This window comes from Lithobates pipiens, unplaced genomic scaffold (genome assembly GCF_037356315.1).
Source record: "Lithobates pipiens isolate NorthernLeopardFrog02 unplaced genomic scaffold, aLitPip1_a1.2 Scaffold_3, whole genome shotgun sequence".
Lineage (NCBI taxonomy): Eukaryota > Metazoa > Chordata > Amphibia > Anura > Ranidae > Lithobates > Lithobates pipiens.
In genome coordinates this window covers 180,050,369-180,075,637 of record NW_027507790.1, presented here as the reverse complement: position 1 = coordinate 180,075,637, position 25,269 = coordinate 180,050,369, and the positions used below count along the sequence as shown (strand labels likewise).

Here is a 25,269-nt window from a genome sequence, read left to right as displayed (position 1 = left end):
ACTATGTTTCCTTTCAAGCCACGAGGTTTCAGCATGCGGATCCAAGATGGTGACCCGTACAGTAATACGTCCTCCTCTGCAGTGTAGGAACTCCTCTTCCTGCCAACGGATTGGTGCAAAAGTTCTGTGAAGAACTGTGGCGTCCGCCTTCTTCTCGCTGCAGCCTGACAAAACTGTAATGGAGTCCATTTTGGAGTCTGTATTAACCCTCACAGCAAAAGTCAAAAGACCCGGCTGATCCTTTACCCTGAGCAATGAGACTTGGTGGTTCTTCCCACATTGATAGTACACACGACAACACAGTCTATAAGAAGGGTAAATGTTACGGAGCCAGACAAAATCCCAATGGAGCTGAAGCTGGTTGCTATGGTCAACGCCTTAGCCCCACGTTGGGTGCCAAATGTGGCAAGGTCTCCGGCCTTGTCCAGTCTAATGAGAACCTCCAAGGTCAAAGATAGCTGACATCCTTCAATATGTGGTGGGTTGTGAAGCATAGTGGGTGCAAAGATGGTAAAAGTCATTGCGCGCCAGACACTTCTTGGATGTAAAAGAGGTTTAATTTCTTTTGATAGTCTTTTTTGTATTTTTGGGGGAAAGGGGGTTAGGGCCAAGACAACCTTAAGTCTTTGTAGATTAAATTTGGCATACTCCAAGACTTTAATAGGAGGACAGCCATGCAGAGAAAGGCCCCAGCAAGGTGCCACTTCTGTACATGCAGGAATGCTGTCTCCTCTGGTAACAGTCCTTTAACAGTTCCTAACTTAAACATAACAGTTCTTTCAGTGCCACTACAACTGCCTCTTGTAGTTCTTCAACACTGAGCTCCCGGTCTCTCACTAGACCCACTGATTCACTGACTCTGAATCCCTTGAGCTCCTCCAACATTGGTGGTGGTATCTCCCTCAAGCATCACCCACATTTCCCTGCTGAGTCCCTAGCTTAGCACTTTAGATACTTCACAAACTTCACCCCTGCTGACCGACTGGGTCCCTAGCTTGATGGCTAATAGCAAGTAAATTTGTGAGGAGCTCCCTGACTAAACCCCAGAGTGCTACATGTAAGAATGAGGTATGGTACTTACAGTACTACAAACGGCAATATTCACCTCTTCAACAGCTGTAGTGCCTCTGGCTTACTTGAGGGAGTGTTGGATTCCTGGCCCTCCACTGTTTGTTAAGCCATTATTGTGTTTTGCAATGCCTAGGGGCTGATAGACGCAACCACAGCACACAGTGGGGGAGCAGGAATCAGACACTTAAGAAATGTGGTGGTAGAAGAGGATACTCCAGCACCATAGCCAGGGCTTCTGTTCTGAAATCATGGGGCCCCGTACAGTCCTACCTGACAGGGCCCCCCCCACCCCAGCCAAAAGTGACTAAGGACATAGGTTTATCATTCCCTTTCTCTGCAGCCAAAGATGAATGAATAGGAAGCACTTTGAGGCTTCCTGATCATTCACAAACTGAAGCATAGTAAGCACCGTTTAATATGCTTAGTTGATAATTGGACACAGGGGTGATTGGTATCAATCATTCATTGTGTTCATTGAGGAAATGAAGGGACCAATAAATTACATATTTACAAGTCCCTTCCCTTGGTCCCCATCCTGAAACATCCCCCTGTGTGCCTGCAGCAGCTGTCGGCGGGAAAGAAGAGGAGGGAAGCCAGCAGCACTGCAGGGGAAAGGGGCACACGGGGGGCCCAGTCAGCAGATGGAAGGGGCACATGTGCTAGAACCAATCCCCCTGCAGTGCAGCCGGAGGGATAAAGATGAGGAGAAGCTGTCAGCACTGCATGGAGAGGAAGAAGAGGATCAGTGTCTGTAATAAGACAGTACAACTGGCCCTCCTGCTCAGTAGGTGCCCGGGCCCTTCTTTTGAACTGACGGGCCCGGGCTCAATGCAGGTGGGCTGGCTGTACTGCCTTATCATAGCCCTTGAAGAATAGCAGCATGACAGCTGGGGCAGATCCAGGGGGGCAATGGGGCAATTGCGACCTCCGAGCATGCGGGTGGCTCCGCGGGTGATAGCGTGGGTGGGCAGCTCTGCAGGTGACAGCGCAGGCGGCTCCACGGGTGACAGTGCGGGTGGTTCGGTCGGTAAGTGGGCATGTGAGAGGGGGCCAGCTGGGTGGCTCGGTGTTTGAGTGGGCTGCTGGCCAATCACGAAGCCGGCGGGCAGGGGAGCAGGGAGATGACATCAGCATGTGTGGGAAGCCGTGGGCAGCAGAGAGATTACATCATCTCTCTGCTGCCCAACTTCTCTCTGGGACACAGCAAAAGACCACTTTAGCAGGAAAGTGACACAGTAGGTGACAATCCGCAACCTGTGGCAGGCGGCAACCCTAGTGGCAAGTGACAATCCGTAATGTGTGGCAGGGGACATGGCAAGTGACAATCCATACCTGCTGACAGGCGAGTGGCAAGTGACAATCTGCATAGCAGATGCAGATTGACATGGCAAGTGACAATCCGCAATGTGTGGCAGGTGACGTGGCAAGTGACAATCCGCAATGTGTGGCAGGTGACGTGGCAAGTGACAATCCGTAATGTGTGGCAGGCTGCCTGGAAAGTGACAATCCACATCTGATGACGGGTGATGTGGCAAGTGACAATCCGCAATGGGTGGCAAGTGAGGTGGCAAGTGACAATCTGCATTTGGTGGCAGCCAACATGGCAAGTGACACCCTCAGGGTTTCCACTGATTCTGCATTATGGTGAGTTTAACCATTTAATTTTATATTACAATGTAATAATAGAAATGATGTGCTTCAGCCATTTCTCTGATAAATTGCCCCCAAATAAACATATTTTCTAGCAGTGCCCTTCCCGAGACTAGACTCTGGATCCGCCCCTGCACGACAGGTGCATATAGTATCAATTTTTTTTTATGGGGGAATCTTCCTAATCTACTTTTAACCACTTCCTGACTGGCACACGACGATTTACGTCGGCAGAATGGCACGGGCAGGCAAATCGGTGTACAGGTACGTACATTTGAAATTGCCGCCCTGCCATCGCGTGTGCGCCACCGGCGGCGTGCGTGCATGCCGGTCGGGACCCCCGTGAGTCTGGTTGCGGGTCCCGCGGACTCGATTGCCGCGGGGATACCTGCGATCATCTTACGGGGAGGCTGAACGGGGAGATGCGGAAGTAAACAGCATCTCCCCATTCTGCCTAGCAACAAGTGACACTGATCTCTGCTTCCTGTGATTGGAGCAGAGATCAGTGTTCACTAACACACAGCCACGCCCCCCAAAGTTAGTAAAACGCCCCTAGGACACACTTAACCCCTACACTGACACCCCCTGGTTAACCCCTTCACTGCCAGTGTCATTTACACAGGATTCAGTGCATTTGTATAGCACTGATTGCTGTATAAATGCCAATGGTCCCAAACAAGTGTCAAAAATGTCCGATGTGTACGCAATAATGTCGCAGTCACAATAGAAATCGCTGATCGCCGCCATTACTAGTAAAAAAAAAAAATTATTAATAAAAATGCCATAAATCTATCCCCTATTTTGTAAACGCTATACATTTTGCGCAAACCAATCAATAATCGCTTATTGCGATTTTTTTTACCAAAAATATGTAGAAGAATACGTATTGGTCTAAACTGAAGGAAATTTTTTTTTTAGATATTTTTGGGGGATATTTATTATAGCAAAAAGTAAAAAATAATGCGTTTTTTTTCAAAATTGCCGTTCTTTTTTTGTTTATAGCGCAAAAAATAAAAACCGCAGGGGTGATCAAATACCACCAAAAGAAAGCTCTATTTGTGGGAAAAAAAGGACGTCAATGTTGTTTGGGAGCCACATCGCACGACCGCGCAATTGTCAGTTAAAGTGATGCAGTGCCGAATCGCAAAAAGTGATCTGGTCTTAGGCCAGCAAAATGGTCCGGTCTGAAAGTGATTAAACTTTGCAGCAGTGTCATTTAGAAGTAACTTTAAATTTAATAAAGTAGTAATTTTCATCCTACCTCAAACAAGGTGGCCTTTTAAAAAAATAATTACATTTCACCTGAAGTTGGGTATTGAAGCAAACCAGATAGAATAAAATGTTCTTTAGTAAATCATCTCCTTAGATTCAGCCTGGGACTGAAATGTTCACTGTATCTCAAAGATAGTGGCATGATGCCATTTTTTTGCCATGGTTACAACAGATTTGTTTCACTATCTGGGTTTGCAATGCAAAATGTACTTTCCAAATTGCTATTTGCATCTTATATAGGAAGATTTGTATTGTGTGCTGCATTTTACCCAACTGTATGTAAATTATTTTATAGGTCATTAATCTGTTTGGCAATTTACAGTTTTGTACTCTTGACTTTTAAATGAACTTTAGGCTCCTTAAAAAAATTAATAAATAACACAGCTGATAGGCATTGGACAGTATTAAAACTGTGTGCAGAAATAAGTTAATTAATACAGTTGAGAAGCCTAAAAGCATAATTCACCTTTACCAAAAAACTTCCTATGCATATAAAGGGTGTTTGTAGATAAAAATCACTGTGCAGCTTTAACTAAAGTTGAAAATTGCCCCCTGTTATAGGTATAGGCTATTTACATACCTCATGAAGCCTGGCTGGAAAACATTGCTAAGACACGCCCAGCTGTTACTGTTCACCTTCACTTTCACAGGTGTGAGCTTTCAAATGCTTCATGGGAAAGAAAGTGCATGTGAGAGGGTTTTAAATCAGAGAAAGAGCTCACTCCTGTGATGGTGAAGGTGAACCATAAGTCCCTTTCACACTGGCACCGCTCCATGTTAGCAGTAAAGCGCTGCTTGTTTTAGCAGTGCTTTACCATCGTTTTTGCGGACCACGCAAAAAGCGCGTGGTGCTTTTAACCTCGGCCAAAGAAAGGATTAAATGGACCTGAAAAACGTTGCTGCCAAAGCGCTTTACAGGCACTTCGGCAGCGGTGCCCATTCATTTCAATGGGCAGTGGCGGTGGACCCAGAAATGCATATCTGATGTAAGGCGGGCTCTGGTGTCATATCTGATGTAAGAGGGGGCTCTGGTGTCATATCTGATGTAAGAGGGGGCTCTGGTGTCATATCTGATGTAAGAGGGGGCTCTAGTGTCATATCTGATGTAAGGGGGGGGGGGGGTTCTGATGTAATATCTGATGTAAGGGGGCTCTGGTGTCATATCTGATGTAAGGGGGGTTCTGATGTAATATCTGATTTAAGGGGGCTCTGGTGTCATATCTGATGTAAGAGGGTTCTGGTGTCATATCTGATGTAAGAGGTGGCTCTGGTGTCATATCTGATGTGGGGGGGGATGTTTTGGTGTCATATCTGATGTAAAGGGGCTGTGGTGCTTTTGTTATATATATATAAAATAAAAACCACAGTGGTGATCAAATACCCTCAAAAGAAACCTCTATTTGTGTGAAAAAAAGACATCATATTTGTTTGGGTACAGTGTCGCACAACCGCGCAATTGTCAGTTAAAGAGACGCAGTGCCGTATCTCAAAAAATGGCCTGGTCAAGAAGGGGGTAAATTCTTCCAGGGATGAAGTGGTTAAAGTGTTCGGTTTTGTCTTGATGAAAAGGTGGCAACCCTAGTCTGACAACTAGGGCTTTCTTAGCAATGCCCTTAGCAACGTCCTGGGAGTTTCCCAATTAGGCTTCATGAGGTATGTAAATGTTCTACATCTATAGCAAGGGCATAATTTAAAGCAGAACTTTACCCAAAACAACATAATAAAAATAAATGTTCTTTAGCAAGGAACATACATTTCACATTAATAATTATGCTACCAAAATGAGTATATGGTGTAAATTGCCTCCAGCATTGCTCCTGATTCTTCTTGCTGGAGGCTGCCATTTTGCTAAAGCCAAGAGCCCCTGCACAGCAGTAAATCTTTAGTCTGTCAGCAGACCAGCCTCTACATATTTGGTACAGCGCTGAACAATAGAGAGCAACTGAGCATGTGCAAAGCAGGGTGAGATAGTGTTTTCCTGGATTCTAAACAGTATAAGTACTTATTTTTAATGTTTTGCATAGCTATACCTGCAAAAGTGGGTACCCTGAAGTGATCTAGGAAGTCCACCTTAAATTTGGTCAAAGCTGCACAGATTATTTTAATTTACAGATGCCACTTATCTGCATAGTTTTAATGGTAACGGTGAACTATGCCTTTAACCTTCTCAAAAATGTGGGTCACATGACATGCAACAGTTACAAGTTAAAAATAATATCAACGTGTAAAGGTGTATTACATGCAGGCAAACATAATCAATAATATGGAGGCAGTATTTCTTAATATTTCTGAATATTACTTAAAATTTCAGAACGTTTTTAATTATCTATGAATAGCTTTTCGACTAATGCCGCATACACAAGACCAGACTTTCCGGCAGACTAAGGCCGCGTACACACGGGCGGATTGTCTGCCCAACTAAGTTCGTCAGACAATCCGACAGACAGTCCGTTCAACTTTTGAATGAACGGACTTGACCACACACGATGAACAGACAGTCCGCTGAAAACTTGCGTGATGACGTGTACAGCACGTACGATGGGACTAGAAAAACGACGTCCAATACACTGCAATGCAACCTTCGGCCGTGTAAATCCTTTCTGAGCATGCGCCATACTTAGTCCGTCCAACTTGCCTACACACGAGCGGACTGTCCGCTGAAACCAAGTTTGGACGGACAAAATTACGGAAATTCTGAAAGACTAAGTCCGTCAGACTGTCCGCTGAAAAAGTCCGCTGAAGCCCACACACGAGCGGATTGTCCGCTGAAACACAGTTCAGCGGACTAAGTTGGGCAGACAATCCGCCCGTGTGTACGCGGCCTAAGTCCGACGGTCTTCCTGACAGACTTTCCAAATGAACGGATGTGGCCACACACAACCACACCAAAGTCCAATGGATTTGTACGTGATAATGTACGACCAGACTAGAATAAGGAAGTTCATAGCCAGTAGCCAATAGCTGCCCTAGCATTGGTTTTTGCCCGTTGGACCAGCATACAGACGGGTGGATTTCTCCATAGGAACTGGGTCCGGCGGAGTTCCAACTGAAAAATTTGGAACATGTTCTATTTCTAAAATCTGTCAGATTTTTGGACAGCAAAGGTCCGATGGAGCCCACGCACGATCAAATTGTCCGATGGATTCGTTCCGTCGGACCTTTGCTGTCGAAAAGTCCAGTCATGTGTACGTGGCCTTACTGTGAATATCATGGGAAAACGATATGTGGTTGTTTAGAATGATGATTTGACCTTGATTTTTGTCTATACAATCAAATTTAAATAAAATAAAAAATATGGAGGCACGCATGGATTTTCTTGTGAATGAAGCTTGAGCAGAACTATAATCAGTCCTTTTTAGGCATGCCTTCATGTGCCCAGATTCCTGGTGTCCATCAATGGGCAGAGGTTTTATTGGGAAGAAAAAACTGGTGGACACAACACTTGAATAGCCACAACATCAGATGCATGGTCAAGTTGAGCTGCTTTTGCAAAGGCAGTCAAAGGATTGTGTTCCAGAATGAAAATGGCTTTGAGGCAGCAAGGCACAATCCAGTCAACCAGATGGTAGAAGAAAACAGTTAGGGCTCTTCCAGCACAATGTGTTTGATTTTCCTAAACACAGCAGTTTATCATAGTGATCCACAACTCCCGTTTCTTCTTCTCATTCAAGTATGGGATTTTTTTTTTTTCAGGAATCATACTCACCGAGGTGGATACTGCATAGCTGGCTCTAAGCCCTTGTACACACGGTTGGACATTCTGACGGAAAATGTCCGTTCGGACCATGTTGTCGGATAATCCGACCACGTGTGGGCTCCATCGGACTGTTTCCGTCGGAATATCCGACTGACAAAGTTTTAGAGCTGGGCGATAAAATTTTACCGACAACATGGTCCGATCGTTAGTAGAGAATTCTGATCGGACAAAGTTCCACGCATGCTCAGATCAAATTACAAGACCAAAGCTATTGGCTACTAGCCTGAACATAGTCCCGTCGTAAGGAAATAACGTCATCACGTTCTGAACGATCAGATTTTCCGACAACTTTGTCCGACCGTGTGTATGCAACACCAGTTTCAAACAAAATCCGTCGGACAAAATCCGATGGATTTTGTTGTCGGAATGTCCGACCGTGTGTACAAGGGCTTAGACTTAGAACTGAGCGATCAAACACCACTGATCACTTGGTTCTCCCTGAGCAGGGAGCTGGTGACTGGCAGTTACTGGCTCTCTGCTCTGCCCACCTCCTCCCTTGCTCACTGGATCGATGGGTTGTGGAGGGGGTGAAAGCTGAGCCGGGTGCCGGTCCAAACATGTGAGTGGATCCCAACCATATGGTCACGATCTTGCCTGAGCCTGGACTGGCTCTGTGACATCAGGGGGCTTCAACCTGTTGTCTGCTAAAAACGGGTGACAGGAGGGCAGAACAAACTGCACTCCTGTGATCCACAGGAGAAGTACAGCCAAACAAACATTCTATACCATAATTTTATTTTTTCTTATATTCACATATTCTTAATACTCTTAATATTCTTCCTATGTACTAAATCATGTTTTTTCCCCTTTTTTTGGTTCTGTCAGAACCCTGGTAGCCATAGACAACTTAAAGCAAACCATTAGGAAAGGGACTATTCTACTCTTCTCCTTTCCTTTTGGTGCTCATGTAGCAAACAAATACTTACTGAAGCTGGCCATAGATGGATCGTAATTTGGCTAGTTCAGCAGAGTGGCTGAATTTCGATCTATTTATGACCGTTCCCATTTATGAGAAGTTGATCTAATGAGGGCCTGTCATTACAGTCACATAGTGGTCTTATAAGCCCCCTTGTGATATTAGCAAAGTGAAAATGTAAAAACTCAATCTGTTCCCACTGACTTAAAGGAGAGGTAAAGTCTTGAGGTTTTTCTCCTTAATGCATTCTATTTCTTTATTTTAAATGACAACATTTTTTTATTTTTTTATTGCATTTTAGTGTAAATATGAGGTCTTTTTTACCTGAGATCTCATATTTATGAGGACCTGTCATGCTTTTTTTCTATCACAAGGGATGTTTACATTCCTTGTAAGCCCTTGTACACACAAAATGTCCGATCGGACCATGTTGTCGGATAGTCCGACCGTGTGTGGGCTCCATCTGACTTTTTCCATCAGAATGTCTGACCAACAAAGTTTGAGAGCTGAATATAAAATTTTCCCACAACATGATCCGATCGGACTTTGTCCGATTGTTTGAAGAGAATTCCGATCGGACAAAGTGCCACGCATGCTCAGATCAAATTACGAGACCAAAGCTATTGGCTACTAGCCACAATGTAGTCCCATCATAATGAATGAACGCCATCACGTTACGAACGACGGATTTTGTGGTCGGAATGCCCGACCGTGTGTACAAGGGCTAATAGGAATAAAAGTGACTTTTTTTTTTTTTTTTTAACCACTAGAGACCCGCGCTCTAGCTGATTGACTGCTACAGCACGGACCTCCTTTGCTGGGACGACGTCTATTGACATCGTCCCGTGCACGAGCGGCCTGCGCGCCCCCTGAGGGGCACGCGCGGCGCGCTCTGTGATCGGCGAGTCTATGAGACTCGCCTGATCACTGATCTGAGCAAGGGGGTCGATCCCGACCCCTTACCACGTGATCAGCTGTCAGCCAATGACAGCTGATCATGTGATACAACGGAGCCGGTAATCAGTCCCGATCACGGCCAGCCCTGCCAGTGCCCACCTGCCCCCTGCCAGTGCCCACCTGCCCCCTATTAGTGCCACCTCATTAAAAAATAAGTGCCCCCCGTCAGTGCCACCCAGCAGTGCCCACAGTGCCACCCAGCAGTGCCCACGGTGCCACCCATCAGTGCCCACAATCTGCCTCAACAACGGTGCTGCACCCCAGTGCCACATATCCGTGCCCATCAGTGTCATCTACCAGTGCCCATCAGTGCCCAGCAGTGCCACCTATCAGAGCCACCTATCAGTGCCACCTATCAGTGCCCATCAGTCCCATCTATCAGTGGTACCTATCAATGCCCCTTAGTGCCACCCATCCGTGCCACCCATCCGTGCCATCTTATCTGTGCTCTTCTTTGCCCATCAGTGCCACCTTATCTGTGCCCATCAGTTCTGCCTTATCTGTGCCTATCGGTGCCACCTTATCTGTGCCTATTAGTGCCGCCTTAACTATGCCTATCAGTGCCCACCAGTGCAGCCTATCAGTGCCCACCAATGCAGCCTATCAGTGCTGCCTCATCAGCGCACTTCAATGAAGGAGAAAAATGACCTGTTTGCTAAATTTTATAACAAACTATTAAACATGATTTTTTTGATTTATTTTTTTTTTTTTGCATTTTTTTTGTTTGTTTAGCAAAAAATAAAACTCCCAGCTGTAATTAAATACCACCAAAAGAAAGCTCTATTTGTGGGAAAAAAATGATAAAAATTTCATTTGGGTACAGTGTTGTATGCCCGCGCAATTGTCATTCAAAGTGCATCAGCGCTGAAAGCTGAAAATTGGTCTGGGCAGGAGGGGGGTTTAAGGGCCCAGTAAGCAAGTGGTTAAACAGTGTAAAAATAAAAAGTAAAAGGTAAAATAAATAAGAAAAAAAATGTTTTTAAACGCGCTCTGTCCTGCTGAGCTCGCGTGCAGAAGCAAACGCATACACGAGTAGCACCCGCATATGAAAACAGTGTTCAAACCACACATGTGAGGTATCGCTGAGATTGGTAGAGCGAGAGCAATAATTCTATCCCTAGACATTTTTAAGGGTAAAAGTTTGTCGCCATTCCACGAGCGGGCACAATTTTGAAGTGTGACATGTTGGATATGAATTTACTCGGCATAACATTATCTTTCACAATATAAAAAAAAAATTGGGCTAACTTTACTCTTATTTTTTATTTCAAAAAATTGTATTTAAAAAAAAAAAAAAAAGTGTGCTTGTAAGACCACTGCGGTGTGGCAGAAAGCATTGCAAGGACCGCCATTTTATTCTCTAGGATGTTAGAAAAACAAATGTATAATGTTTGCGGGCTCTAAGTCATTTTCTAGAAGAAAAAAACTGCTTTTAACTTGTAAACACAACATCTAAAAAAGAGGCCCGGTCTTAAAGTGGTTAAAGAAAATAAATAATGCATTCACAATCACTTTACTTGCAAATGAGAAACTGAATCAAATCAAAATTTCATGTGATTTAATTGCCAATCTGGTCAGTTTTCTACATTTAAAAATAAAAAACAAAATACTGATATAATTAGACAGTAACCACTAATCGCTGGAGGAAAGCATACAAGCACACCCAGAGGAATGTGTGCCATAATGAGCAGTATAGCAAGTGCTGCCCCACCCCCCCGCCAGATACATTTCATGGTAAATAGCAAAAAGCTCTGATGCCTCCACTATGGAAACAAGCAGTACCGGGAAAAGGATGCTTCCAGGAATTGTTGCTACATTATATAAAATCAGGTGCATAAACATAAAAGTAAATGTTACTGTAAGTCTGGTATGTTTTTCTATTTAGTTATGGTATGCTGGGATTTGTAGAATACCCAGAGGGAAGGGAAATCTTGCAAAACAAAGGAAGCCAACACAGACACAGGAGATATTAGAGAATGGGGTGGTGGCAGTTCTTGACGAGGGCAGTCAGATAACTTACTACCCCAAACACACATGTATTTAGACTTACCATTTAGGGTTGCCACCTTTTCTTCAAGTCAAACCCGAACACTTTAGCGGTGCACAGCAAAAATTTTTATAGTATAAACTATACATATATTTAGCAACTAAATAACATTTCTAATCTTGTCATTTATATTAAAAAAGAGTCCCCCTTTACATCAGAGTCCACAGAGTTCACCTTTTACATCTGAATCCGCAGAGTTCCCTTTCATTGTAAGGGCGGGGACTCTGCAGGCTCTGATGTAAGGCAGGACTCTGCAGCCTCTGATGTAAGGCAGGACTTTGCAGGCTCTGATGTAAAGCAGGACTTTGCAGGCTCTGATGTAAAGCAGGACTTTGCAGGCTCTGATGTAAAGCAGGACTTTGCAGGCTCTGATGTAAGGCAGGACTCTGCAGGATCTGATGGATGTAAGGCAGGACTCTGCAGCCTCTGATGTAAGGCAGGACTCTGAAGCCTCTGATGTAAGGCAGGACTTTGCAGGCTCTGATGTAAAGCAGGACTTTGCAGGCTCTGATTTAAAGCAGGACTCTGCAGGCTCTGATGTAAGGGAGAACTCTGGGGACTCTGACATAATGGATGCTCTGGGAACCCTGATTTATGGGAGAACACTGAGAACTCTGATGCACGGAAATGACTCTGATGTAAAGGGGAACACTGTGTCCATAGCCATGTGCAGGGGGTGTCTGGGCACACCCTAATTACTACCTGCCCTGCTGCCTGGGTTACCCCCCTTCCCCGTGTTGCCCCCACCCGCCCCATAGTGTTGCTGGCTTTCCTCCTCTCCTCCCACATCCTGGAATGAATTTTCAGAATGGAGATGGGGGAAGGTGGTAGTAAATATGTCATTTACCGGCCCTTCCCCTTCTAAATGAACACAGTGAACATACTTACTCGCTGTGTCCATTCATGACTGAAGCATAGTAAACTGTGTTTACTATGCTTCAGTTTGTGAATGAACAGGAAGCCGTTCAGCACTGAGCACTTCCCATTCGTTCACTGTCTAGTGCAGCTGAGGCTGCAGAGAAAGGCATGTGTGTTTGAGGTTTTGGGTGCACAACCTAATGCAAGTGGCTGGGTACACCTATGACTGTGGCCTCTGGTGTAAAGGGGAACTCTGATGTAAGGGGTGCTCTGAGAACCCTGATTTACCTTTTAATGAAATCACTCAGAAGCAGGAGATAGAAGGGGGAGACTTCAATCACAGACAGGGATGGATGGTGAGCTCACTCACCCCTTGGCAGTCTTTCCAGATGTATCTGAGGCTGCTGGACTTCAAATTACCAGCCCCAACTTTCCTTTCCTGAGGCACAGCCCTGGGGATTGGAGTGTGGGGAGACACAGAGGGGTAGGAGGGAGGAAGAGGAGCAGATCGGCCCTCTCTCCTCTCCCGTCTGGCTGGGGGGGTTGTTAGTGTTGGCTTTGGGCAGCTATCGTCAAGGACCCAACCACCACACAGCCATTTTTGCAGTCCATTCCGATACCAGGAAACCCTTTCATTAGGGAGGGAGGGAACTTTCCACCACCTTCTTCTCCCAGACTGCTGACCTCTGATCTACCCCCTCCTGGACTTTACCTACAACTCCTCCCCAATGCATCCTGCCCTCCAATCCGGTAAGACCAATACTTTTCTTAACAACCTCATTTTTTTTCTTAACCTTTTCCTATCTGTAAGCTACTTACACCCCGTCATGTATGTCCTGCGCCTACTTTGCAATTCGGATGCCATGTCTCTCCTGTAATTGCCATGTACTTTTGGGTTTTCAGTAGGACAGCTATTGTAAAAAATGTATTTCAGTAACAGTATGTGATTACTATATGTGATGATATTTGTATATTTATTTCTAATGACTCCATTCATCTTTTTTCTGTGATTTTTATTTATGTGTATGAATTCAGTTTGACAGTACAATTTTAAAGTTCCATAGAGCAATTATAATAAGACCCCTATAATCAGTGGCTCTGGACTGTTTTTGCTATATAACCAAACAGAACTGAGCAGATCCAATATTTTATCACTATTCTAACCATGGGAGTGTTAACATAAGCTAGTGCATAGCAGAAGATATTCACATGTATCTGTTAGGACTAGCTCGGTCCCTCCACATTTAATCCTTTACTACACCATATTACCAAAAGTATTGGAACGCCTGCCTCTACACACACATGAACTTTAATTACATCCCAGTCTTAGCCCTTGTACACATGGTTGGAAAATATCCGATCGTACCGTATTGTCGGATAATCCGACCGTGTGTGGGCTACATCAGACTTTTTCCGTCGGAATGTCCGACCAACAAAGCTTGAGAGCTGGATCTAAAATTTTCTGACAAGATGATCCAATCGGACTTTCTCCGATTGTTTGTAGAGAAATTCCGATCGGACAAATTGCCACGCATGCTTAGATCAAATTACGAGACCAAAGCTATTGGCTACTAGCCGCAACGTAGTCCCGTTGCAACGAACTAACGTCATCATGTTACGAACTATCAGATTTTCCACCAACTTTGTCCAACCGTGTGTATGCAACACCAGTTTCTGACGGATTTTGTTGTCGGAATGTCCTACCATGTGTACAAGGGCTTAGTCCGTAGGGTTCAATATTGAGTTGGCCCACCCTTTGCAGCTATAACAGCTTCAACTCTGTCTATGGGAATGTTTGGCCATCCTTCCAGCCCATTTGTGAGGTCAGGCACTGATGTTGGATGAGAAAGCCTTGCTGGCAGCCTCCGCTTTAATTCATCCCAAAGGTGTTCTTTCGGCTTAAGGTCAGGATTCTGTGTAGGCCAGTGAAGTTCCTCCACCCCAAACTTGCTCATCCATTTCTTTATGGGCCTTGCTTTGTGCACTGGTCCAAATAATTTTGTGGAAGGGGATTATGGTGTGGGGTTGTTTTTCAGGGGTTGGGCTTTGCCCCTTAGTACCAGTGATGGGAACTCTTAAGGTGTCAGCCTTAAGAGAAATTTTGGACAATTTCATGCTCCCAACATGATCCCAACGTGTTCTAACATGACTGAGCACCAGTGCAAAAAGCAAGGTCCATAAAGACATAGATCAGCGAGTTTGGAATGGAGGAACATGACTTATCTGCACAGAGTTCTGACCTCAACCTGATAGAACAGCTTTGGGATTAATTCGAGCGGAGCCTGTGAGCCAGGCCTTCTCATACACATCAATGATTGGTCCCACAAATACACTTCTGGAAGAAATGGTCAAACATTCCCACAGACACAACCTTGTGGGCAGCCTTCCCAGAAGAGTTGAAGCCGTTATAGCCGCAAATGGTGTACCAACTCAATATGGAACCCTACAGAGTAAGATTGCGATGCCATTAAAGTTCATATGTGTGTAAAGGCTGGTGTCCTAATACTTTTGTTAATATAGTGTAGTAAAAGATTAAATTCCAAAGTACAAATTTTCTGTACGCTACCCAAATGGAATAGATTAGGAAATGAACATGGATGAAGAAACAGAAAAGAATAACATGTTCAATGTTTTAGTGATTGGGTTTACATAATTTAGGTTCTTATAATGCATATTAGTGCAGACTAACCTTATAGTGCCCTTAGATTTAAAGTGGTTGTAAAGGCAGAAGATTTATTTATATTAATGCATTAAGATAAAAAACCTTCAGTGTGCAGCAGCCAACCTCAGCCCCCTAATACTTACCTGAGATCCCTCTCAATCCAGCAATGTTGCACAAAAGTCTCAGCTGTCCGGGACTCTCCCTCCTTATTGGCTGAGACAGCATCCGGGCGCCATTGGCTCCCGCTGCTGTCAATCAAAGTCATTGAGCCAATAAGGAGAGAAAGGGGGCGGGCCCAAGTCTGAATGGACACGCAGAGCAGTGGCTTGCTCTGGGGCACTCAGCAGGAGGGAGGGGTCAGGAGCACTGATGGGGGATCCCAAGAAGAGGAGGATCTGGACTGCTCTGTGCAAAACCACTGCACAGAGCAGGTAAGTATAACATGTTTGTTATTAAAAAAAAACAAAAAAACTGAGATTTACAGTCACGTTAACCACTTCAATACAGGACACTTTCACAACATTTCTGCCCAGGCCAGTTTTCAGCTTTCAGTGCTGTTACACTTTAAATGACGGAGTGATGCAATAGTGTACCCAAAATTTTTCATAATTTGTTCCCACAAATAGAACTTACTTTTGGTGGAATTTAATAACCACAGTTTTTTTTTTTTTTTTGCTAAACAAATAAAAAAAGCCTAAAAATTATGGGGAAAAAGTTTTTCTTCGTTTCTGTTATAACATTTTGTAAAGTCATTTTTCTCCTTCACTGATGGGCACTGATGAGGCTGCACTGATGAGCACTTATAGGTGGCACTGATAGGTGGCAATGATGGTCACTGATAGGCGGCACTGATGTACAATGATGGACATTGATGGGCACGGATAAATGGCATTGATAGGCAGCACTGATGAGGAGGCACTGACAGGCATTACTGATGGGCACTGATTGCCACCCCTGATCGGCACAGGTTGGTATCCCTGGTGGGCATGGGTGGGCACCCCTGGAGGGCCTGCACTGATAATCGATGCACTGATTATCAGTGCAGCCGAAGACCCCCCCCCCCCCCCCCGCCCCCGTCAGGAGAGCTGCTGATCGTCTCTCCTCTACTCACACCTTGTCAGAGCGTATAGAGAAAAAGACAATAAACAGCACTTCCTGTTACCATGTGATCAGCTGATTGGAGAATTGGAGATGCGGTACGTCACACAGACACACCGCAGTACCAATCGCCACCCTGCATTCCCTCATGGGCGCACACGAGCGGCTTATCCTGCTGGACATCATATGATGCCCACGGGAAGTGGTTTAAGGGTATTGATGTTCTCACCCAAAGCTCTGGCAAGACATACACTCACCTGCCCCCAAGATATATTGCTAGATAAAACGTATTTTTTTTTTTTAAGGAGGGAAGGGTTGAACCCTCTGTCAAGTTTTTATTGCTGTCTTTGTTCCCATTGGGAAAATGTACCCCCTCTGTTTGTATTGGTGACCTAAAGAAATTTAGGTGAAATCCAAAATTTTATATTTGTTCTCAAAACAAGTGAAGGGAAATCTTCCCTTTTGTGGATAATTTTCTAAGAAAAGAAATTCACCTCTCAATGAGAGATTTCCTTCCTCGCTTCCTGTTGTGTCTCCTGATCAGGAAATGAAGGAATTGTTCTTCAATGGCACACAGACAGCAAATAATAACTGACCGCAATTGTAACCCTTCTCCACTCTATAACTAAAAACGTTTTGGCTGTACATACAGGTTAAGTGCAGTAGTAAAAATGTAAGTTACTAACCTAGCTCTGCTGTCTGGCAGGGGGTTGAAAATCTAAGATTAAAAAAAACCTTTGGAAGATAAAGTATCTCCCATATACTCATTTCAACAATGTAATAAGCTGTGAGTTCACAGAGTTCATCTTTACATACCAACTATCTTGACCAACTTCTTATGTAGGAGTATCTCTTCCTTAGACTACTTTAAATAACTTTATATTTCTTTTTATTAGTACTTTCACGCCTTCACATTATGCGGTTTACAGAATCCAATTTGCTGACCTGTTTAGTGTAGTGTTCAAAAAGATTTACTGTGTCTTACATGTGGCTGGTTATTTGTACAAATTATTTATTAGTCATATTTCCCTTTGCAATGTAAACTTCTGTGGGCAAGGACTTCCTATCTTTCTCACTGTCTGTTGCATTATGGCAGTGTTTCTCAAATAGTGAGGCTCCGTAAAGGGGGGCTCGTTTGACCTCGGCAAATACTGTCATATTGGATGTCTAGATCGGATCATCCGACTCAGGCCGCGTACACACGCGGGGACTGTTCGCTCAACTTTGTCCGTCAAACAGTTTCAGCAAACAGTCCGCTCAAAATTAGCATGGACGGACTTGCCCACACACGACGAACGAACAGTTTGCTGAAACCGTGCGCGATGACGTGAACGGCACGTACGACGGGACGGAAAATACAACGTCCTATACACTGCATTACAACTTTCAGCATGTAAATCCTTTCTGAGCATGCGCGGAACTTAGTTTGACGAACAAGCCTACACACGAGGGGACTGTTCGCTGAAACCAAGTTTCAGCGGACAGTTTTTCGGAAATTCCGAAAAACCTTGTTCGGCAAACTGTTCGCTGAAACTGTCCGCTGAAAGCCCACACACGGGCGGACTGTCCGCCGAAACACTGTTCAGCGGACAAAGTTGGGCGAACAGTCCCCGCGTGTGTACGCGGCCTCACTCGCAAGCGGCGTCCCACACGGCGTTGGTTGCCTAGCAACTCTACGGCTGGAGAGAGGGGCCAGCGCAGCGCGAACACTGGAGATTGTCCCAGCGCAGCCCCAGTAGCAGCCCGACGTGGAGGACCACGTGACCGCCAACGCACGTGACACATGCAGAGGACCCGATTGGATAGACATGATGCTCTATCCTGATTGGCCAAATCCGCCCGTGTGACTTTTAGACCTGGAAATCGGTCCTCTGTACAGAAAAACGCCTAAAAGAAAGGAGTTGAAGACACATAAAAGGGGACACCGCCGATTCAGCCAAAAAAGGTCAGTGTTCTGATGAAAAGGCTTTTATTGTGCTCCGTTAAATCCTGTGCTCCTTTAAATCTTTTCTGCTACAGTTAATAAAGCTATTTTTTCTTGTAAATTGATCCAGATTTCTTTATTTTTTTATTCTCATATACGTTAATAAGGATACAGTGTTATGTAGAGGTGTACTTATAACAATTTTATAGACAAATGATACTAATTACAGTCGTGCGGGGGGCGCAAAATGTTTTCTTCTTCCTAGGGGGGGCATGACAGAAAATAATTGAGAAGCACTGCATTATGGTAACCCTTTATCTTGTCATTTCCCCAAAATGTCAAATGTAAACATTATTAGTCAGATGTTAGTCAGTGGTCACCAGTTAAAGGATTCATTGTTTATTAAGATGTTTAAGTGAACCTAGACCAGGTGCGCTGGCAGGACGCTAAAAAAAAGTCCTGCAAGCAGCATCTTTGAGGCGTTTTAGAAGTGGTCGCTTTTAACCCCTTTTCGGACACTAGCGGGAGTAAAAAGCACCCCGATATCGGCCGAAAAGTGCCACTAAAACGACGGTAAACTGCCGCTCCAGCGCCTCAGTGTGAAAGTGCCCTTACTGTACAAAGTATTCTACTAATCCTCCCAAACCAAATTAACCCACCAGGCCCAAACAAAACAGGGTAAGGGACTGGCAATTTCACCTAACTCTAACCTATTAGCACCCACCTAGAGGTGGTGGGCGCTACACTTGTAAATACCAAATCTCAAAAAGATGCTCGGTCCTTAAAGCGAGGTCCGCCCACCACTGAAAAAATTAAAAGCCAGCAGTTGCACATTTTTAACCAATAAGAAGACACTTATCCGAGCTAACACTCAGCTTGTCCCGAGTAATGTGTTTGTAAAAAGAAATAAGATATAGAAGGAGCGACAGCATCCCGATGCACTATAAAGGGAGAGATGCAGGTCTGATTCCCCCACATCCAGTTGAAGCTACGTAACATGATGTTACGAAACGCGTTGAAGTAATTATGGACTATAGGCGCTCACAGAGTCATCCCTAATATGGAGATAGGAAACCAATTTCAGTGAAGTGTAAAGCTGAAGGACACTGATAACTATCCCTATAACGTCGTTGTCTGTTATAACAGCAAAAAGAGACCAGCACTTGCTTGCATCCTGGCTGACCAGGCGAGTTGTCTAGCATCCCGCTGGACACCGTCCTGCTTGTGATTCCCAAAGAAGTGGAGTATACTGATTTGCGGGTGGTGAACCAGAGAAGCGATGATAGCCGATCAGCGTTGTACTGAGATATCGGCAAGCACAAAGAAACCAACAATTGATGGCATCCAGGCTGACTTGGCAAGCTGAGTAGCATTCCGCTGAACACCGTCCTGCGTGTGGTTTTTAGAGCAGTAATGAGGATTCTGAATTACAGGTGACTAACCAGAGAAGCGGTGATAACCGACTGGTGTTCCATTGAGATATCAGCAAGCGGTAACGTAGAGAACCATCAAATGATTGAACAGCTTTGTTTGGGATATTTACTGTGTGCTATATGAACACTTTAGTTTGGCAGAGATTTTAGAGATGGTTACTTTGTTCGGGACTGATGACCTTTACATGCATGTAAGAGACGGTTGTTGAATCCACTCAAAATTTAAACTATCAATTTTGATTGACTAGAATGAAGAAACCTTATTTAACAGCAGTTACATATTTATAACATCTTATAACTGCCTCATGTATAAGTATGACTTTCCACTAAATGAATAGATAACATCACTGAAGGAATTGTGTTTCAAGGAACCTCAGATTGATGAACGGTCTAAACAGGAATTAGTGAAAAGTAAAGAAATCTGCTAAAGTGATAGTCCTGAAGCAACACCTGATACTGTCTAATTGGCCATTTTACTAACTAATTATAGCAAACAAATTCTGATGTTCTGAATTCTGCAACCCCTAGGGACCATGCATGCATTGGATTTTTGTCACAATACATTATGAATTACTCTATTATTAACTTTGTAATAAGGGAGGTTTCTCCCACAAGAAACTCAATGCATGCCTGCTAAGAGTGGCGCCTTGACCGTCTGTTTGTGTTTTATGTGAGTCCATTGTTTATAAGTGTCTTAGCTATTGGTTTGTAGGACGTACCAAATATATTTTAGGTTTTTGGTGTGTCACTATTTGATGCCCTGCAGGGTCAGATGTACTCTAGCCATACGGCTGGGTGATTTTAGATTATTGTAGCTTTTTGATAATTAATGCAAATAAATGCAAGATTCATATAACTGATATCCTCTTATATTTGCCTGCTACAGCCATAGTAGCTGTCTTTTCCTTTCGGTGGGGATTAATTCTCAATCCTTACTTGAAAGGCAACCCTTTATTGTATGCTGTTTTTGGGTTACGGCAGTAGCCTCCTTTAATTGGAGGAGAGGCATGATAAGGGAGATCTATCATCGCCACCTAATTTCAAAGTGGTGTAATAAGTTTTGGTCTTTTTTTCTTTTATCAATAGCACATACTGCAGCTGCTGACTTTTAATAATCAGACACTTACCTGTCCTGGAGGAGGCTAAGAGGAGGGAGGAGGAGGGAGCCCCAGCCGTGATGTCAATACCCACGGTTGAAGCTCCTGGAAGTGGGGACAGCATACCTGTGAAAGACAGGTATGCTGTCCCCATCCCCCCCCCACCCCGAAAGGTGCCAAATGTGGCAACGGAAGGGGGGGAAGGAATACAATGAGCGAAAGTTCCACCTTTGGGTGGAACTCCGCTTCAAGCGGCTCATTTATTTATAAACGACCTGGAGGATGGGATAAACAGCTCAATCTCAGTATTTGCGGATGATACTAAGCTAAGCAGGGCAATAACTTCTCTGCAGCAAAATGTAAAATAATTATTTTGGGTGGCAAAAATATGAATGAAATCTACTCACTAGGGGGAGAACCTCTGGGGGAATCTAGGATAGAAAAGTACCTGGGGATCCTAGTAGATGATAGGCTCAGCAATGGCATGCAATGCCAAGCTGCTGCAAGCAAAGCAAAAAGAATATTGGCATGCATTAAAAAGGGATTAACTCCGATATAAAATGATAATTCTCCTACTCTACAAGACTCTGGTCCGGTTGCACCTGGAATATGCCGTCCAGTTCTGGGCTCCAGTACTCAGGAAGGATGTGCTGAAACTGGAGAGAGTCTGGAGAAGGGTAACAAAACTAATAAAGGGACTGGAGGACCTTAGTTATGAGGAAAGGTTACAAGCACTGAACTTGTTCTCTCTGTAGAGGAGACACTTGAGAGGGGGTATGATTTCAATGTACAAATATTGTACTGGTGACCCAACAATAGGGATAAAGATTTTCCACGAAAGGGAATTTGATAAGACACGCAGCCGTTCACTAAAACTAGAAGAAAATGGGTTTAACCTTAAACTGCGTAGAAGATTCTTTACTGTAAGAGCGGTTAGGATGTGAATTATCTTCCACAGGCAGTGGTTTCAGTGGTGAGCATTGATCATTTAAAAAAACTATTAGATAAGCACCTGAATGACCACAATATACAGGAATATACAATGTAATACTGACATAAATTCACACACATGGGTTGGACTTGATGGACTTGTGTCCTTTTTCAATCTTGCCTACTATGTAACTATGATTTATCACATCAAACTGCACTAATGACTAAGTAAAAGTCCACTTACCTGCTAAGATTAAAGGGCATGGGATATGCAAGCACATTTCAATGGCATCTTCCTGGCCAGAACATCAGCAGAACGTACAGTATGTGTTTACGCCAAGGCAGAGTTAAAAGGTGGCCTACTGCAAACATCTCCAGCACTAGCTTATCTAGTGACTGGATAACATTTCCTAACCTATCTGACTGCTTTTCATCCTGAGAGGTAATTAATTTATCAGTACTAAATCTAACTGAAAATGCCCAGTTATTTTATGTTTAACTAAATCATCACGGACTGTGGAAAATTTGGAAATCAAGGTCCCAGAGTCTGGAGGAAGAGTGGAGAGGCACAGAATCCAAGTTGCATGAGGTCCAGTGTAAACTTTCCACAGTCCATGATGATTTGAGGAACCATGTCATCTGCTGGTGTTGGTCCACTGTATTTTATCAAGTCCAAGGTCAGCACAGCCCTCTACCAGGAAATTCTAGAGAACTTCATGCTTCCCTCTGCGGACCAGCTTCATGGAGATGCAATTTCATTTTCCAACAGGACTTGGCACCTGCCCACACTGTCAGAAGTACCAATACCAATACCTGGTTTAATGATCATGGTATCACTGTGCTTGACTGACCTAAACACCATAGAGAATCTGTGGGGTATTGTCAAGAGGAAGATGAGAAACACCAGACCCAATAATGCAAATGAGCTGAAGGCCTCTATCAATGAAGCCTGGCCTTCCATAAAACCTCAGCAGTGCCACAGGCTGATCGCCTCCATGCCACGCCACATTGATGCAGCAATTCATGCAAAATGAGCCCCAACCAAGTATTGAGTGCATACTATACTGTACATGGACATACTTTTCAGAAAGCCAACATTTCTGTATTAAAAATCCTGGTCTTATCTATTATTCGAATTTTCTGAGATACAGAATTTTGGGTTTTCACTAGCTGTAGGCCATAATCATCAAAATTTAAATAAAGAAATGCTTGAAATATATCACTCCATGTGTATAAAATAAAGAAATGCTTGAAATATATCACTTCATGTGTATAAAATAAAGAAATGCTTGAAATATATCACTCCATGTGTAACGCATCAATATTAAAAATATGAGTTTCACTTTTTGAATTGAATTACTGAAATAAATTAACGTTTTGATGATATTCTAATTTTATAACATGCACCTGTATATACCATAGAGTGTAAACACTATAACTTTCACACAGACTAAATAATATACATTAATTTGAGTTAATTTTAAAGAAATGTAGCAGAATACAATTTGGCCTAAAGTTATAAAGAAAGATTATATGCAAAATTTTAAAAAAGAAACTAAGAAAACACGTTTTTTTTCTTTTCTTCAAAATGTTCATAAAATACCCAGTGACAATTCAATACCACCAAAAACTCTCTGTTCCATCAAAAATAAAGTTAAACATTTTATTTTGGTACAGTGTTACATAACAGAGTAATTGGCATTCAAAGTGTGACAGTGTTAAAATCTGAAAATTAGCCTGAGCAGGAAGGAGATGAAAGAATCTAATTGAAGTGGTTAAACACAATTTTAAGAGTGAAAACTAAATAGGTTTAAAGGGTCAGTTAAAAATGTTTTTTATTTTTTATTTTTAAATATAAAATATAATATTACCTAAAAGTTATATTTTAGTTATAGATAAAGCCTGGTAGGTTGAGTCAGTACCTTTTCAATATGTATTGGGTACTCCCAACAGCGATACCCCCCCTACCATAATTCTTAACTCTTTCGTGTCCTCTTGGAAGGTGTGTGGTTCCCAACTTTTTCTCTTTTTGCATTCTTCTATGATTCTATAAAAATCCAGTAGTGATAGCAGAAACCCCTCATACAGGACACAGACCCCAGAGATGAATACATTTGCTAGGTGGTTTATCTCTCCAGCATATATGGAAAAAAAACGAAATATAGAAGGACTGAACCTTTAAAATATTTTGCTGTATGCAGAAAATCTGAAGACACATTTACTTTAACAAAGTAGTTTAAATTTCTCTAACTTACCTGTTGTCTGGTTCTCACAAAGTACTGTCCAGCTTGGTACACTGAGGATGAAGATGGGAAACAGCAGTTTTAGCTTCATGTTTTGTCCATATACAACAGACAATGCCATTTTTCGAACAGTTAACAATTTTATCTCTTTATCTAAGCATCAGCACTGCAGGTCCCATAAGAGATAGTAAAGCTTTGCAGTCTAAGAACACAGATGATGTTAAGCTTGTCCTCACAGGCTGGGTGTATCTTTTCCTCTGTATAACAAGGGAGGGTGGGTCAGCATCTCTCTTTTGTAATTAGTTAAGTGAAGCTAGGGGGAAGCTGACAGCTTTTAGCGTTGGAAGAACAATAACATTTTATAAGATTAAGATAACCAAAGCTCTGGAAGGAACTAAAACTGACCACAAGGAAAAAGTGGGATGTCATTACTAAACATTACATAAATTCTGGAGGAAAAGCTTAGGATTCAGACACAGGAATATATGCCTGTGAGAATTCCCAGCTGACACTGGTATTTCAGGCTTGTATCTCCACAATCTGGATATGTATGGAATCCTTTTTTGATTCCTCTTGAAAACTCACCCTCTATGAAACCCAATAATATAAAGTCAAATACCTCCTGCTGTAATGTTTACTAGAAGATTAGCCAAAAGCTTTAGATGCCCCTGGCTAGAGCTGCTGTTAGAAATCATGGGGCCCCAGCACATTGCCCGGAAGTTTACCGAGCGCCCTTTCCCAGACGATACAGCCTTCTTCCTGCTCCACACCTCCAACATTCCAAGCAAAGCATATGTAGCGGCCATAACACTTTGTAGGGCGGCCTTGATTTACTGGGCTTACCAGTTACCTCCGCTTGGCTTGTTCTTCCACGTCTAGGGGTTATTAGGGTTGATACTCAACAATTTGAACGCTGACACAAATAAAATCCTTTTTGAAAGGTTTTATTTCCATTAATAACATCAAATAACACAGTCTCCCATGGGAACAGGGGGCACGGGTGAAGAACTCAGGCACCTTGAACTGCAGGTCTAACAAAGTCTCTAATTCCACCCAGATAGTAGCCACTCGCAGCTGGGTACTTCAAGGCTGAACAGATCTCTAGCCAGAGATCATGGCAGTCAGCACGTTGATTCAAAACTTGGAGCAATCCTATGAATGTGTACAGATTGTAACTAAGAGTGAACAGGAACCTTTTTCCTCAGTACCTGGAACGTTCTCTGTCTCCTTAATAGTACTGGAAAAAGCGTGGATTCGTCAATGTCCTTCCCAACTCAGTAACCAGGCACTTCTCAGGATGCCGCTTGTTGACCCTCCTCCGAAGAGTCCTCCCCCGGTCACTTCCACGAGCTGT

General features: G+C 43.5%; 1 protein-coding gene across 2 annotated transcripts in view; it reads right to left on the bottom strand.

Moving 5' to 3' along the window:
- LOC143940812 (proteinase-activated receptor 1-like) overlaps positions 1-24,239 on the bottom strand; it is a 50,845-nt gene extending 26,606 nt beyond the window's left edge. Inside the window, exon 1 of one of the 2 annotated variants that reach the window (XM_077462572.1) lies at positions 23,928-24,239. In XM_077462572.1, the coding sequence (XP_077318698.1) occupies positions 23,928-24,036 (109 nt within the window). In that variant the 5' untranslated portion in view covers positions 24,037-24,239. The remainder of the gene's footprint in view (positions 1-23,927) is intronic. The other variant, XM_077462571.1, reaches the window with a different exon arrangement.
- Between the last annotated feature and the right edge of the window lie 1,030 nt (positions 24,240-25,269).